Source organism: Heterodontus francisci, chromosome 5 (genome assembly GCF_036365525.1).
Source record: "Heterodontus francisci isolate sHetFra1 chromosome 5, sHetFra1.hap1, whole genome shotgun sequence".
NCBI classification, from domain to species: Eukaryota; Metazoa; Chordata; class Chondrichthyes; order Heterodontiformes; family Heterodontidae; genus Heterodontus; species Heterodontus francisci.
In genome coordinates, this window is record NC_090375.1 from 100396480 (window position 1) to 100414061 (window position 17582).

General features: G+C 43.3%; 1 protein-coding gene across 5 annotated transcripts in view; it reads right to left on the reverse strand.

Annotated features, from left to right (window-relative positions):
* Positions 1-17582, reverse strand: part of rb1cc1 (RB1-inducible coiled-coil 1) — a 311904-nt gene that overhangs the window by 181207 nt on the left and 113115 nt on the right. For all 5 annotated transcript variants that reach the window (XM_068031835.1, XM_068031832.1, XM_068031833.1 and 2 more), the window contains 3 exons: positions 6200-6386; positions 6027-6108; positions 3635-3699 (listed from right to left, as the gene is read on the reverse strand). In XM_068031835.1, the coding sequence (XP_067887936.1) occupies positions 3635-3699; positions 6027-6108; positions 6200-6386 (334 nt within the window). The remainder of the gene's footprint in view (positions 1-3634; positions 3700-6026; positions 6109-6199; positions 6387-17582) is intronic.

Below are 17582 nucleotides of genomic sequence, written 5' to 3' on the forward strand. Positions count from 1 at the left end.
AAATTAATATTGAAAGGGAGTAGGTATTAGCAGTTTTAGTGGGCTTAAAAGTGGATAAATCCCCAGGCCCAGATGAGATGTTTCCCAGGCTGCTATGTGAGGCAAGGGAGGAGAAAGCTGGGGCTTTGACACAAATTTTCAAATCCTCTCTGGCCACAGGAGAGGTGCCAGAGGACTGGAGGACAGCGAATGCGGTACCATTATTCAAGAAGGGTAGCAGGGATAAACCAGTAATTACAGGCCAGTGAGTCTAACATCAGTGGTAGGGAAACTATTGGAAAAAATTCTGAGTGACAGGATTGATCTCCACTTGGAGAGGCAGGAATTAATCAAGGATAGTCAGCGCGGCTTTGTCAGGGGGAGATCATGTCTAACAAACTTAATTGAATTTTGAGAGGAGGTGACTGCTGTGTAGATCAGGGTAAAGCAGTTGATGTAGTCTACATGGACTTCAGTAAAGCTTTTATTTTATTTATTTATTTAGAGATACAGCACTGAAACAGGCCCTTCAGCCTACAGAGTCTGTGCCGACCAACAACCACCCATTTATACTAATCCTACATTAATCCCATATTCCTTACCACATCCCGACACTAGGGGCAATTTACAATGGCCAATTTACCTTTCAACCTGCAAGTCTTTGGCTGTGGGAGTAATCCGGAGCACCCGGCGAAAACCCACGCAGTCACAGGGAGAACTTGCAAACTCCGCACAAGCAGTACCCAGAACTGAACCCGAGTCGCTGGAGCTGTGAGGCTGCGGTGCTAATCACTGCGCCGCCCTTGATAAGGTCCCCCGCGGGAGATTAGTTAATAAGGTAAGAGCCCATGGGATCCAGGGCAATTTGGCAAATTGGATCCAAAATTGGCTCAGTGGCAGGAGGCAGAGGGTGATGGTTGAGGGTTGTTTTTTCGATTGGAAGCCTGTGACCATTGGTGTACAGCAGGGATCGGTGCTGGGACCCTTGCTGTTTGTAGTATACATTAATGATTTAAGACGTGAATATAGGAGGTATGATCAGTAAGTTCGCAAATGACATGAAAATTGGTGGGGTCATAAATAGTGAGGAGGAAAGCCTTAGATTACAGGACGACATAGAAGGGCTGGTAAGATGGGCAGAGCACTGGCAAATGGAATTTAATCGAGAAGTGTGGGTGATACATTTTGGGAGGACTAACAAGGCAAGGGAATATACAACGGGTGATAGGACCCTAGGAAGTACAGAGGGTCAGAGGGACCTTGGTGTACTTGTCCATAGATCACTGAAGGCAGCAGCACAGGCAGATAAGGTGGTTCGGAAAACATACGGGATACTTGCCTTTATTAGCCGAGGCATAGAATATAAGAGCAGGGAGGTTATGATGGAGCTGTAAAAAACACTACTTAGGCCACGGCTGGAGTACTGTGTACAGTTCTGATCACCACACTATAGGGAGAATGTGATTGCACTGAACAGCGTGCAGAACAGATTTACCAAGATGTTACCTGGGCTGGAGCATTTCAGCAATGAAGAGAGACTGGATAGGCTGGTTTTCCTTAGAGCAGAGAAGGCTGAGGGGAGACCTGATAGAGGTATACAAAATTATGAGGAACATAGATAGGGTAGAGAGGGAGAAACTTTTTTTTACCTTAGCAGAGGTGTCAATAATCAGGGTGCACAGATTTAAGATGAGGGGCAGGCGGTTTAGAGGAGATTTGAGGAAAATTGTTTTCACCCAGAGGATGGTTGGAATCTGGAGCATACTGCCTGAAGGGGTGGTAGAGGTAGGAACCCTCACAACATTTAAGTATTCAGATGAGCACTTGAAACGCCTTGGCATACAAGGCTACGGGCTATGTGCTGGAAAATGGGATCAGAATAGATAGGCTTGATGGCCGGCGCAGACACGGTGGGCCGAAGGGCCTGTTTCTGTGCTGTATGATTCTATGACTCTAATTGTTTTGGTGGAGGAACTGGGATGCATTTTCTATCTCACTCAAGTCCCTGAATTGCTTTAATTAATGCTTTGAAAATTGCATTTCAGAAGGCAGTTACAAGACCATGCAATTTTCACTTGGTGGCAAAAGATGAAGCCCAGTTGGTGACAGTTCAACACTTGAACGAGAGGGAGAAGTAGTCTTTGCAGTGGTGTCTTCAAGCTTCCTGCAATAAAGAGCTGACTCTCCTACATTATCACTATCATTCAGAGTCAGAGGTTGGTGACCACGATCAATATTACGTTTGCATGCAGAAAGCTCAGTTTTCCCTTGGTAGAAAACAGTGCACAAAGGGAATGGTAGCTCTATCATTTGCTCACAACACCCAAAAACAGATTCTGCAATTAAAAACAGTATCAATGCTATAAAGAATTAAGTGCTGCCAGCACTATAATAAAATAGTACCACAAAAATATATTTTAATGACAGTAGTTTAGGAAGGAATTGTAGCCCGAGGAATGCTTTGTCCTGGCAATCAGCACTATGACAGCATACCAGCACCGAGAATTTAAACTATTATGTTTCATTAAAAAAAACCAGCTAACTATTTATACAGGCTCCATGACAAATTGAACAGCTGCTTGTTGTGATCATTATCCAAACAAAATTTCTAACTCTAGACCCTACTAGAAAGAATTTTCATGACTGGACAAAGTCTCCAAGTCAGAGGAAATAAAGCTTATTTTTTTTTAGAACAGATCTGATTCAAATAAAGTATAAATGTCGTCTCTCAGATTAGATTTGCTGGCAATGCAAATGAACTCATATAGTCAAGACCAGGACTTAAACAACCCATTAGTTTACAGCTGAAGGATTATATTCAGTTACACTTATTCTCAAAAAGAATTCATAAACAAACATTTTACTCAGCAAAAGCTTCTTGCAAAAACAGCTGAGAAAAATTCAGTTTTCAATTCCATCAGCAATTTTGCCTCAAAGAGCGCTCAGAAGCTTACGCGCTGAATTTTAAGGCCCTGCTAGGGCTGGGATCTAAGGCGGACGGGAGCTAAAAATAGCATCGCTGGTCTGCGTCCCAGTTCCCAGGCTCCATCCCACCCCTATTTTTCTGGAGATGGGTTGGGGTAGGAGGAGGGGGCACAGGGGCATGGCCTATTGAGGCTAATTAAAGGAAGCAGACTAGAAAATCCCAGTCGGCCTCCGGATGTTCAGAGGCTGCAGCGGCCTGATTAACTTCTTAGAGGCAGCCTCCCGGCAGCAGACCAAGGGACCAGCGCTCCAGGCAAGCCCATGCCGGAGTGCTGCAGCAGCTGCAGGCTGCCCCGTAATTTAAATTTGTAAAAGTTGGAGAGGGTGCCTCCATTTTGCAGCACCGTCTCCCTCACTTCCATTACAGCCTGCTGCTCTTTTCAAACTGCAAGACCTCTGATTTGCCCTCTAGCTTCGAGAGCCCACCCGCCATTCTTAATTGGATGGTGAGCCCATTCTCTGGCCATTAATTAGCTGCCCTAGGGAAAATCACAATGAGTGACCATTTCCCATACAGTGCGGGCTTCTGACCCACATTTCAGTCCGATGGCAGGGTTCAGAAGCGTTTTTTAAATAAAATGCAACAAACCTACTACAAAAGCTCAATGATTTAAAATAGTCTAGAAAATTTAATATATTGATTGTTCAGGCAAAAGTTATTTATACGTACACAAAAAGATGATGACGGCCATGAGTCAAGTCCCTTAAACAAACGATTTCTAAGAAATGATCTTCCTATGGAGGGGGTGGAGGGAAAGAAGCCACAGTATAAATATACAAAAGGTAGACTTGAAAACACCTGAAAACTTACATAAAATTATTCGCACAAAAAACATTAATAGAAAAGCAAGCAAAGAGATCCCCTGATGGCTCAGCTGGATAAGACAGTAATGGGCAAGCCAGGCCAGGCAAGTCTCTGTTTCCATTACATTTTATGGTGACTAGTAGAGCCGTAACAGTTAGTCATAGCATCACTAGGTTAGAAAGCGTGAGAAGGGTCAGCCACGGTTCCTGCTGCTGACTACTAATCAGCAATACCTTTAAGTATATGAAGGCAGGACCAGGTTTAGTTACAACATCCTTCAGATGAAGAACAGTCCTCACTCTGCCAGAGTTCATACATAAACAACGATCACTTAGGCAAAGTACCAAAGGATAAACAGTGATAATGAAACAGTTTCCTAGCAAAAGTTAATGTCCACAGAAGAGGTGGAGGGGAGAGGTTTATGAGGAAAAGTAATGTAATCAGCATTCAACATCCTCCAAGACGCTCAGGCACACGCTACCCCTCATTTATATTATCCACAAGCATAGGAAAAGTTTTCACATGCATCTTCATCTCTCTAGGCCAACAACTGTTATGGCACAACTGTCTGCCCAGTATCAACCATGGATGAGCCTGAATTTCTGCCAGGGAAACACTGGCAGGTTCATGTGCACCTGTTGAGTTCTCATTATATAAAAAAAACAACTCTGAAGCCATACCATTTCAGGTCCAGTTAAGCTTAATCCAAAAGTACATAACCATGGGGTTCTGCTTGAACACAAAATAAATTAACTCCACAGAAACATTCACTTCAGTCTCTACCTCACCAAGATCACACACACTACCAGTGAAACCCTTAATAATCATTTAAACTTAGCAACCCACTTGTATCTATTTCCCAACCCCTATTCCACAAAAACTACATCATCCAAAATTTCACTGTGCATTTCCTAATCTGAAGAAATCCCACTCGCCAGTGCCCAAGTCTTTGCTGACACAACCTAGCTCACCAGCATTGTAATCATTACTCTCCTTTAAACATCTCTCCTAGCATCCCTCAACTCTACCACTGCCACACTGTTCAGCACCATGGTCCAGCATGTACCTTACACTACTCTGTTTCTGGACTCCAGAGCATCCTCCCTCCCTTCAATCTACCATCAGTGACAGAAATTTTAGTCATGGAGACCTACACTTCTGAAATTCTCTCCCTAAATCCTTCTGCCTTGCTACATCTCTTTCCACCTTTAAAAGCCTATGCAAAACAAATCTTTTCAACCAAAGCTTCAATCACCTCTTCAAATCTTCTCTCTACCCAACAATAACATACATTTATATAACATCTTTAATACAGGAAACCGTCCCAAGGTGCTTCACATAACTGTTAATAAAATTTGACACCAAGCCAGAGAGAGAAATATTAGGGAAGGCGACCAAAGGTTTGGTCAAAGATGTAGGCTTTAAAGTGTGTGCTAAATGAGTGAATGAAGTAGAGAGGTGTTCTATTCAAGATAACCAGAAGTGAAGGATAGAACTGAAGCCTAATCTTTACACACTTATAAGTTTTAGATACAGAGACAACATACAAAAATGCACCTCTAAACCTAACACACAGTTTCTGTCTTTGGAGTATGAGTGAATCCCCTATGAATACCCACCACCTGTATACAATTAAACTCAGTTAATATACAATTAACAGTCAGAGCTTAGACAGCTGAAGCCACAGTGGTGGCAGTGTGATCAAAATCGGAGATGCACAGGGGTCAGAATTGGAGGGGCGCAGAAATGTCAGAGGGTTGAAGGACTAGAGGAGGTTATAGAGATAGGGAACAGTGAGGCCATGGAGGGATTTAAAAACAAGGATTTGAATTTTGCATATCAAGGCATTGCCAGATTGGGAGCCAATGCAAGTCAGCAAGTCAAGGGTCTAGCTCATTCCTTTCTGAACACCATGGGATATGTTCCTATGCAAGTTTAAGCTGCTGCCAGCTGCAAATTATTTTGCTGCAGAATGTTGTAAAAATAATTTGAAGATACGACTTGACAAGTCCAGCTCAAAAGACAGTTTTTATAAATTGCATTTAGAAGTGTGTCATCAAAATTGTATTAATTATATTGTAGATGGTTCTAGCAAATATATGCAAAGTAAAAATGTAACAAGAATGAAAAATCAGATGAGTCATATATAAACAACAGAAACATGATAAATTAGCAGCTAGTTAATCAACTTCAGATTACTAATACTTCCCATTTTGCCTTTATGCAACCAACCTGGGTAATGGAGAAAATAACTTACTAAACAGCTTTCCAAACGATTCCCTTTTTGCTCGCTCAGCTTCATAGAGTTGCTTTCCTTCTTTTACAAGAGCACTGGCCCACTTTAAAGTTAAAAAAAGTTAAATTATTTATTTTTAAATACTGTATATACATATGAAAATGGAGGTTTTGACCATAATTGATTTAACGTACCTCTCTGTAATGTTTAGTGAACGTTTTCCGCCTTACTACCTCAACAACAGCTAGGCAGTACATCTGAGGAACGGTGCTGAGTGCCTCAACAATCCGGACTCTCTCCTGCAGTTCTGTCAGAAGCCGTAGCAAAGCTTGGAGCTTTTCACCATTCTGGTCTGCATGAAGCATCACATAACAGCACCATCTAACAAAGACAACAGAATCAGTGCTAAACCACAATGTAATCTTCAAACAAAGGGTCTGGAAAGTTTGCAATGTGAAATTCATCAAAAACTTCTACAGTAGAATTCTGACAAATATAACTAGTTTATCATAAGTAATGGGACATAATTTGCTCCAAGAGTGAACTTTGCATGTTTAGGTTTCAAAATGTTTTGCTTGGCAAGTTACTGAAAGTCACAGCAAGGCTAACAGGGCATCTGGGACCTCAGTAAACAGGGCAAGCAACCGTGCATGCCTTTAACCAATCAGATTAAAGAATTGACTGATTAGCAGCCCAAGGATCAATATGGAAATGCCAAATCAGGTACAGAAAAAGAAATAGACGGGGAAAAATTGGAGAAGATAGATGACTTTCTGTGGCAAGTTTAGTCCATGTCTACCACACAAATACAGCAACTTCACACCATCCAATGCATTTCAATGGTGAAGCAGACAGTGAGATTCCATTTTCGTGAAGCTTAAGGTGAAGCAGTGCATCTTAGACAGCAATCTTAAGATTTTTGTGTATAATCGCACACATGCTCTCAGCTGAAGTGCCTGTACCATTTGTATATGAATAACCATTTGCAGATCAATAACTACAAGTACCATTAGCCTCACCTTTATTTTGACAGCAAATAATCGACCAATACATCACATTGAAATATCTGAAAGTGCTTTCTGAAGCCACATTTGTAGGAAATAAATACTCTACTTATAAATGAAGTACAGATTTTAAAAAGCTGTTTTACAACCCAAGTTCCTGCAATTTAAAAGGTTTTCAGCAACCAATATTCACAAAAAGGTGCAACAGTCTTCACATGACAGAATAATCTATGCAAGAGTGAATCTAAAGAATGAAATTATTTCTCTTTAAAGTACTTGAATCAAGTACCTCCCTTGCACTATACAGGAGAACCCAATACTGCTGCAAATTTCAATTCTTTTCAACCAAAGGCAACAACACAGAAAGCGACTATAAATACCAGCCTCTCAACCTCACAATGCATATTATTTATTTATCCATACAAGATAGAAGTTCTAAAAAGGATAATTGTGCTCAAACAAACAAATCCAGAGTTACATGGTAATTATCCCTCTGTTCAAAATGACAAGGGAGATTTATGAAGCACTGAACACTATGAGGGACTCAACAAACACTGGAGTCTACAAGTAGATTAGAAACAGGCCAATGTGGTGCCCATACTCAAAAGGGGGACTTAGTGAATCGTACAGGGCTTTGGTTTGACCCCACTTTCAAAACTTTTCCCTGTTCTAGTTGCCAAGAATTGAGAGTGCACAGAAGATCCACATGGCCCATGTGAGTTATGAGAAAAGACTGGAGGAAAAAAAAAATCAATACACATGGAGAGGTTCAAATTAATTAAGAATAGCCAGCATGGACTTGTAAAAGGCAGACAATGCTTTTCTAATCTAATGGAATTTTTTAATGAAGTAACAGAAAAGGTTGATGAAGGGAATGTAGTGGATGTTGTTTATATGGATTTGAGGAAAGCGCTTGATAAGGTACCACATAAAAGGCTGGTTAACAAAATTGAGGCTCATAGAATAGGAGGATCGATATCAAACTGGATAAAAGATTGGCTTAAGGACAGAAATCAACAAGTCACAGTAAATGGTTGCCTTTCAGACTGGAAGATGGTAGACAATGGTGTCCCCAACACTGCTTTTTTTGCTATATATAAATGACTTACAGTAGAATCTCAAAATTTGCTGATGACACCAAACTTGGATGTGTGGCAAGCAGTGAGGATGCTATGAACTGCCTACAACAGGACATAGATAGGCTAACAGTAGGCGGTGGCATAGTGGTATTATCACTGGACTAGTAACCCAGAGACCCAGGGTATTTCTCTGGGGACATGGGTTCGAATCCCATCACAGCAGAAGGTGGAATTTGAATTTAATTAATAAATCTGGAATTTTAAAAAAAGCCAGTCTAATGATGGCCATGAAACCATTGTCGATTGTTGTAAAAACCAATCTGGTTCACGAGTGTCCTTTCGGGAAGGAAATCTGCTGTCCTTACCTGGTCTGGCCGACATGTGACTCCAGACCCACAGCAATGTGGTTAACTCTTACATGTCCTCTGAAATAGCCGAGCAAGCCACTCAGTTGTACCTAACTGCTACGAAGCCAATAAAAAGGAACGAAACCGGACGGACCAACAGGCATCGACCTAGGCACCGGAAACGACAACGGCAAACCCAGCCCTGTCGACCCTGCAAACTCCTCCTTTCTAACATCTGGGGGCTTGTGCCAAAGTTGAGAGAGCTGTCTCACAGACTAGTCAAGCAACAGCCTGACATAGTCATACTCACGGAATCATACCTTACAGGCAATGTCCCAGACACTGCCATCACCATCCCCTGGTATGTCCTGTCCCACCGTCAGGACAGACCCAGCAGAGGTGGTGGCACAGTGGTATACAGTAGGGAGGGAGTTGCCCTGGGAGTCCTCAAAATCGACTCTGGACCCCATGAAGTTTCATGGCATCAGGTCAAACATGGGCAAGGTAACCTCTTACTGATTACCACCTACCGCCCTCCCTCAGCTGATGAGTCAGTACTCCTCCATGTTGAACAGCACTTGGAGGAAGCACTGAGGGTGGCAAGGGCACAAAATGTACTCTGGGTGGGGGACTTCAATGTCCATCACCAAGAGTGGCTCGGTAGCACCACTACTGACCGAGCTGGCCGAGTCCTAAAGGACATAGCTGCTAGATTGGGTTTGTGGCAGGTGGTGGGGGAGCCAACACGAGGGAAAAACATACTTGACCACGTCCTCACCAACCTGCCTGCCGCAGATGCTTCTGTCCATGACAGCATTGGTAGGAGTGACCACCGCACAGTACTTGTGGAGACGAGTCCCGCCTTCACATCGAGGATACCGTCCATCGTGTTGTGTGGCACTACCACCGTGGTAAATGGGATAGCAATGCAAAACTGGGCATCCATGAGGTTCTGTGGGCCATCAGCAGCAGCAGAATTGCACTCAACCACAATCTGTAAACTCATGGCCCGGTATATCCCCCACTCTACCATTACCATCAAGCCAGGAGACCAACCCTGGTTCAATGAAGAGTGCAGGAGGGCATGGCAGGAGCAGCACCAGGCATACCTCAAAATGAGGTGTCAACCTGGTGAAGCTACAACCCAGGACTACTTGCATGCCAAACTGCGTAAGCAGCATGCGATAGAGCTAAGCGATCCCATAACCAACGGATCAGATCTAAGCTCTGCAGTCCTGCCACATCCAGCCGTGAATGGTGGTGGACAATTAAACAACTAACTGGAAGAGGTGGCTCCACAAATATCCCCATCCTCAATGATGGGGGAGCCCAGCACATCAGTGCAAAAGATAAGGCTGAAGCATTTGCAGCAATCTTCAGCCAGAAGTGCCGAGTTGATGATCCATCTCGGCTTCCTCCTGAAGTCCCCAAAATCACAGATGCCAGACTTCAGCCAATTTGATTCACTCCGTGTGTTATCAAGAAACGACTGAAGGCACTGGATACTGCAAAAGCTATGGGCCCGAACAATATTCTGGCAATAGTACTGAAGACCTGTGCTCCAGAACTTGCCGCGCCCCTAGCCAAGCTGTTCCAGTACAGCTACAACACGGGCATCTACCCTACAATGTGGAAAATTGCCCAGGTATGTCCTGTACACAAAAAGCAGGACAAGTCCAACCCGGCCAATACCGCCCCATCAGCCTACTCTCAATCATCAGTAAAGAGATGGAAGGTGTAATCAACAGTGCCATCAAGCGGCACTTGCTTAGCAATAACCTGCTCAGTGACGCTCAGTTTGGGTTCTGCCAGGGCCACTCAGCTCCTGACCTCATTACAGCCTTGGTTCAAACAGGGACAAAAGAGCTGAACTCAAGAGGTGAGGTGAGAGTGACTGCCCTTGACATCAAGGCAGCATTTGACAGAGTATGGCATCGAGAAGCACTAGCAAAACTGAGGTCAATGGGAATCAGGGGGAAAACCCTCCACTGATGGAGTCATACCTAGCGCAAAGAAAGATGGTTGTGGTTGTTGGAGGTCAATCATCTGAGCTCTAGGACATCACTGCAGGAGTTCCTCAGGGTAGTGTCCTAGGCCCAACCATCTTCAGCTGCTTCATCAATGACCTTCCTTCAATCATAAGGTCAGAAGTGGGGATGTTCGCTGATGATTGCACAATGTTTAGCACCATTCATGACTCCTCAGATACTGAAGTAGTCCATGTAGAAATGCATCAAGACCTGGACAATATCCAGCCTTGGGCTGGTAAGCGGCAAGCAACATTCGTGCCACAAAAGTGCCAGACAATGACCATCTCCCCTTGACATTCAATGGCATTACCATCGCTGAATCCCCCATCAACATCCTGGGGGCTACCATTGACCAGAAACTGAACTGGAGTAGCCATATAACTGCCTTGGCTACAAGAGCAGGTCAGAAGCTAGGAATCCTGAGGTGAGTAACTCACCTCCTGACTCCCCAAAGCCTGTCCACCATCTACAAGGCACAAGTCAGGAGTGTGATTGAATACTCTTCACTTGCCTGGATGGGTGCAGCTCCAACAACACTCAAGAAGTTCAACACCATCCAGGACAAAGCAGCCCGCTTGATTGGCACACCATCTACAAATATTCACTCGCTCCACCACCGACGCACAGTAGCAGCAGTATGTACCATCCACAAGATGCACTGCAGCAATGCACCAAGGCTCCTTAGACAGCATCTTCCAAACCTGCAACCTCTACCAACTAGAAGGACAAGGGCAGCAAATACATGGGAACACCATCACCTGCAAGTTCCCCTCCAAGTCACACACCATCCTGACTTGGAACTATATCGCCGTTCCTTCACGGTTGCTGGGTCAAAAACCTGGAACTCCCTTCCTAATAGCACTGTGGGTCTACCTACCCCAAATGGACTGCAGCGGTTCAACAAGGCAGCTCACCACCACCTTCTCAAGGGCAATTAGGGATGGGCAATAAATGCTGGCATAGCCAGTGACGCCCACATCCCATGAATGAATTAAAAAAAATGGGCAGAGAGGTGGCAGATGGAATTTAATACTGACAAGTGTGAGGTAATGCATTGTGACAGAAGGAATAGGGAGAGGCAATATATATTTAATGGCACAGTTCCAAAGAGTGTGCAGGAACAGAGGGACCTGGGGATGCATGTGCATCGACCTTTGAAGGTGGCAGGACATATTGAGAGAGGGATTAGTAAAGAATATGGGATCTTGGACTTCATAAACAGAGGCAAAGAGTACAAAAGAAGGGAAGTTATGCTGGACGTTTATAAAGCTCGGGTTAGGCCCCAACTGCAGTATTGCATCCAGTTCTAGTCACCACACTTTAGGAAGGATACTAGGGTCCTTGAGAGGGTTCAGACAAGATTTACCAGAATGGTTCCAGAGATGGAGGAGTTTAATTACAAGGTTAGATTGGAAAAACTGGGGTTGTTGTTCTTCGAACGAAGGAGATTGAGGGGAGATTTAATAGAAACGTACAAGATTATGACAGGCTTTGATAAGTTCGGCAACGAAAAAGTGTTCCCCATTAAACTAATGGTAGAAGGACTAGGGGACTCAGATTGAAGGTTTTGGGCAAGAGATGCAGGGGGAATATGAGGAAGAACATTTTGTTATGCAGTAGATAGTAATGATCTGGAACTCGCTACCCACAAGGGAGGTGGAAGTGGAGACAAATCAAAGACTTAAAAGGAAATTGGATGACTACTTGAAGGAAATAGACTTGCAGGGTGACTAGGATCGAGCGGGGGAGTAGAACTGACTGAAAAGCTCCATGGAGGGCTGGCATGGACTCAATGGGTCGATTGGCCTCCTTCTGTGCCATAAATGACTATGACTCTATCTGGGTTGACTTAATAGCAAGACTTTGATTTTCACCTTGGAGGTGTCTCAGAGATGACGTTCAGATACACAAAAAGGGCGGAACAGTGGTTAGCACCGCAGCCTCACAGCTCCAGCGAACCGGGTTCAGTTCTGGGTACTGCCTGTGCGGAGTTTGCAAGTTCTCCCTGTGACCGCATGGGTTTCCGCCGGGTGCTCCGGTTTCCTCCCACAGCCAAAGACTTGCAGGTTGATAGGTAAATCGGTCATTGTAAATTGTCCCTAGTGTAGGTAGGTGGTAGGAGAATGGTGGGGATGTGGTAGGGAATATGGGGTTAAGGTAGGATTAGTATAAATGGGTGGTTGTTGGTCGGCACAGACTCGATGGGCCGAAGGGCCTGTTTCAGTGCTGTATCTAAATAAAATAAAAAATAAAATAAAAATTATCAAGGATATAGAAAAAGATAACCTGGAGTATTACTTTAAATTAAACTTTGGGAGTAGAGCAAGGGGTCACAGGTTTATGCTAGAAAAAGTAATTTTAGGACTGACATCAGGGAATTCCTCTTCACACAAAATGTAATCAGTATGTGAAATAAACTTTCAGAAAGAGTAGCCAAGGCAAAAATTAGAACATTAAAAAAATCACTGACTACTACATCCAATCGAACACTAGGATCTCTCCAAGAATTAATTAAAATGGGCCAAATGCCAGTCCTCATTTGTAATTAACTTGTGATCTACATTTGAAACTTTGTAAGTAAATCATTTCCCATAGCATTGCTCATAGACAAAGGCCGGATTTCGTGGTGAGCCAAGTTATGGTGCTTGCAGCTGACCTCACATAAAGCCGCCCATAAAGATATAGCAATCTTTCGGCATGCACTTCCCAATTTGTGACAGTGGTTGAAATCTGATGCCAAGTCAAGAAGATCTCCAAACATCCAACAACAGTGATGTCATCAAACAGGGTAGGCAACAAAACGCACTGAAATATTCTTAGACATCAAACCAAAAAGTAAAATGAATGTTCTAAAGAAAAGGTCATCACATGAAACATTAATGATGTTTCTTTCCCCACAGATGCTGCCAGACCTGCTGAGTGCAGCATTTTCTGTTTTTATTTCAGGAATTAAAAAGCAGTGATTATCCCTCACTTTTAATGAAATTTTATTGAACGAAATAAATGTTAGGGACATAAATGTGGGATTAAGGAAGAGGCTACAATAAACTAAAAAGAAAAATCAAAAAAATGTGGATTTTATCACAAAGGAGAAATTTAACATTCTACAAATAAGTTTTTCAGGGCCAGAGAGGTTTTTCAGCAGCAATTATAAACTTAGAAAGCCATTAAACACTCATTTACACCTCTTTCTATAAGGTTTAACTTTTTCAAAAGTTTTTATAGCAAAACTAATAGTGTAAAAGGAAAAGTTCTGGCAGTTCAGTGATTTCCACTTAATTGCAATCTCCAGGGTTTTCAAAAGCACACGCTACAGGAAAGTGTACAAAAAGTGACAGCAACTTCTGGATTTTCACATTTAACTACACATGGTGGACTCCAGAAGTAATAATGGCGACGCTGATAGTATTGAGCCAAATTTTTTTTTTTTTTTTAAAAAGGAACTGTGTTTTGCTGGTTCTTTTCCACTTTTTACTCCGTTCCCCTCTCACGTTTCACTCTGTCCAAAGGAGCTGAAGGCTGAAACTTCGGTCAATGAAATATCCCATCTTCCTAAAGAGACTAATTTGGCCATCACTCATTATACTCCACTTGCTAAAACAGGACCTCTCTTTTAGGCTACAAGAAATAAGAGATGCCAAGCCCTATTAGAAGGTCTTCTAACAGGGCTTAGGAATCACATAGCTAAGTTGTAGCACAGTATAATGCAATCTTCTAACCAATGTAGGATCATAGTTGTTGACCAGTTGTATTTCCAAAGGATGCAATTAGTTGACAGTACTGAAATACTACTGGCCCATCCAAATAGGAGAATACCCTTCGTTATATAACAGTACAATACAACAAATGTTCCCTGCCAGGCTGAACAACGAACCCAAGATGTTACTAATACCTCATCCAAATAAAAATGCTGATGTTACTTCCCTAGTCACCACCTCCACCCCTGTCCCGGGCCACTGCTTGAGGCTGAATCAGGCCATTTGTAAACTCAGCATGCTATTTGACCCCAAGCTGAGTTTCGAACCACATATTGCACTCCATCAAGGCCACTGCCACCTCGAACATCATCCATCTCTGCCACTGCTTCAGCTGAAACATTCATCCAGACATAGAAACATGGAAAAATAGGAGCAGGAGTAGGCCATTCAGCCCTTCGAGCCTGCACCGCCATTCAATACGATCATGGCTGATCAGCCAAACTCAGTAACCTGTTTCCGCTTTCTCCCCGTATCCCTTGATCCCTTTAGCCCCAAGAACTATATCTAACCCTTTCTTGAATATATTTAATGATTTGGCTTCAATTGCTTTCTGTGGTACAGAATTCCACAGGTTCACCACTCTCTGGGTGAAGATGTCCCTCCTCATCTCAGTCCTAAACGGCTTACCCCGTATCCTTAGACTGTGAACCCTGGTCCTGAACTCCGCCGCCATCAGGAACATCCTTCCTGCATCTAGTCTGTCCAGTCCTGTTAGAATTTTGTAGGTTTCTATGAGATCCCCTCTCATTCTTCTAGCGAATACAAGCCTAATCGACCCAATCTCTCTTCATACGTCTGCCCTGCCATCCCAGGAAACAGTCTGGTGAACCTTTGCTGCACTTCCTCCACAGCAAGAACATCCTTCAAGTAAGGAGACCAAAACTGCACATAATACTCCAGATGTGGTCTCACCAAGTCCTTGTATAATTGCAGCAACACATCCTTATTCCTGTACTCGAATCCTCTTGCTATGAAGGCCAACATACCATTTGCTTTTCTTAACTGCCTGCTGCACCTGCATGCTTACATTCAGCGACTGGTGCACAAGGACACCCAAGTCTCGCAGCAACTCCCCCTTTCCCAATCTATCACCACTCAGATAATAATCTGCCTTTCTGTTTTTGCCACCAAAGTGGATAACCTCATTTATTCACATTATACTGCATCTGCCATGTATTGGCCCACTCACTCAACCTGTCCAAATCACAATGGAGCTTCTCTGCATCCTCCTCACAGTTCACACTCCCACCCAGCTTTGTGTCATCTGCAAACTTGGATATATTACATTTAATTCCGTCATCTATATCATTAACATATATTGTGAATAGCTGGGGTCCTAGCACTGATCCCTGCGGTACCCCACTTGTCACTGCCTGCCATTCGGAAAAAGACTCTTTTATTCCTACTCTGTTTCTTGTCTGCCAACGAATCTATGTACCTTATCCCGAATCCCGTGTGCTTTCATTTTGCACACTAATCTCTTATGTGGGACGTTATCGAAAGCCTTCTGAAAGTTCAAAAACACCACATCCACTGGTTCTCCCTTATCTATTTTACTAGTTACATCCTCAAAAAATTCCAGCATATTTGTCAAGCATGACTTCCCTTTCGTAAATCCATGTCGACTTTGTCCAATCTGTCATTGTTTTCCAAGTGCTCTGCTATTACATCTTTTATTATGGACTCTATATTTTCTCCATTACTGATGTCAGGCTAACTGGTCTATAATTCCCTGTTTTCTCTCTACCTCCTTTTTTAAATAGTGGGGTTATATTAGCTACCCTCCAATCCGTTGAAACTGTTCCAGAGTCGATAGAATTTTGAAAAATGACCAATGCATCTATTATTTCAAAGGCCACTTCCTTAAGTACGCTGGGACGTAGATTATCAGGCCCTGGGGATTTAATCGGCCTTCAACCCCTATTTCTCCAACACCAGTTCCCTACTAATACTGATTTCATACAGTTTCTCCTTCTCACTAGGCCCAATGTTCCCCAACATTTCTGGGAAGTAATTTGTGTCCTCCTCTGTGAAGACAGAACCAAAGTATGTATTTAATTGGTCTGCCATTTATTTGTTCCCCATTATAAATTCCACCATTTCTGACTGTAAGGGACCCATATTGGTCTCCACTAATATTTTTCTCTTCACATATCTATAGAAGCTTTTACAGTCAGTTTTTATGTTCTCTGCAAGCTTACTCCTGTACTCTTATTTTCCCCTTCTTAATCAATCCCTTTGTCCTCCTTTGCTGAATTATAAACTGCTCCCAATCCTCAGGTTTGCTGCTTGTTCTGGCCATTTTAGATTTCTCCTCCTTAGATCCAATACTACGCCTAATTTCTTTTGTAAGCCACGGTTAAGCCACCCTTCCTGTTTTATTTTTGCGCCAGACAGGAATGAACAATTCTTCCATGCGCTCTTTAAATGCTAGCCATTGCCTCTCCACTGTCAACCCTATAAGTAACAGTCCCCAATCTATCATAGCCAACTCGCGCCTCATACCTTCATAGTTTCCTTCATTTAGATTCAGGACCCTAGTCTCGGAATCAACTACTTCACCCTCCATCTTAATAGAGAATTCATCATGTTATGGTTGCTCTTCCCCAAGGAACCCCGCACAACAAGACAGTTAACTAATCCTTTCTCATTACACAATACCCAGTGTAGGATGGCCTGTTCTCTAGTTGGTTCCTCAACGTATTGGTTCAAAAAACCATAATGTATGCATTCGAGGAATTCCTCCTCTACAGTATTATTGCTAATTTGGTTTGCCCAATCTATATGTAGATTAAAGTTACCCATAATTACAGTTGCACCCTTAATGCATGCACCTCCAAGTACTTGTTTACAGCCATCCTCTACATCACCACTGCTGTTTGGGGGTCGCGACTCCTCAAATACTGAATCAGTTCGTGTAGAAATGCAGCAAGACCTGGACAATATCCAGGCTTGGGCTGATAAGTGGCACGTAACATTCGCCCACACAAGTGCCAAGCAATGACCATCTCCAACAAGAGAGAAGCTAACCATCTCCCCTTGACATTCAATGGCCTTACCATCGCTGAATCCCCCACTATCAACATCCTAGGGACTACCATTGACCAGAAACTGAACTGGAGTAGCCATATAAATACCGTGGATGCAAGAGCAGGTCAGAGGCTAGGAATCCTGCAGTGAGTAACTCACCTCCTGACTCCCCAAAGCCTGTCCATCATCTACAAGGCACAAGTCAGGAGTGTGATGGAATACTCTCCACTTGCCTGGATGGGTGCAGTTCCAACAACACTCAAGAAGCTCAACACCATCCAGGACAAAGCAGCCCGCTTGATTGGCACCCCATCCACAAACATTCACTC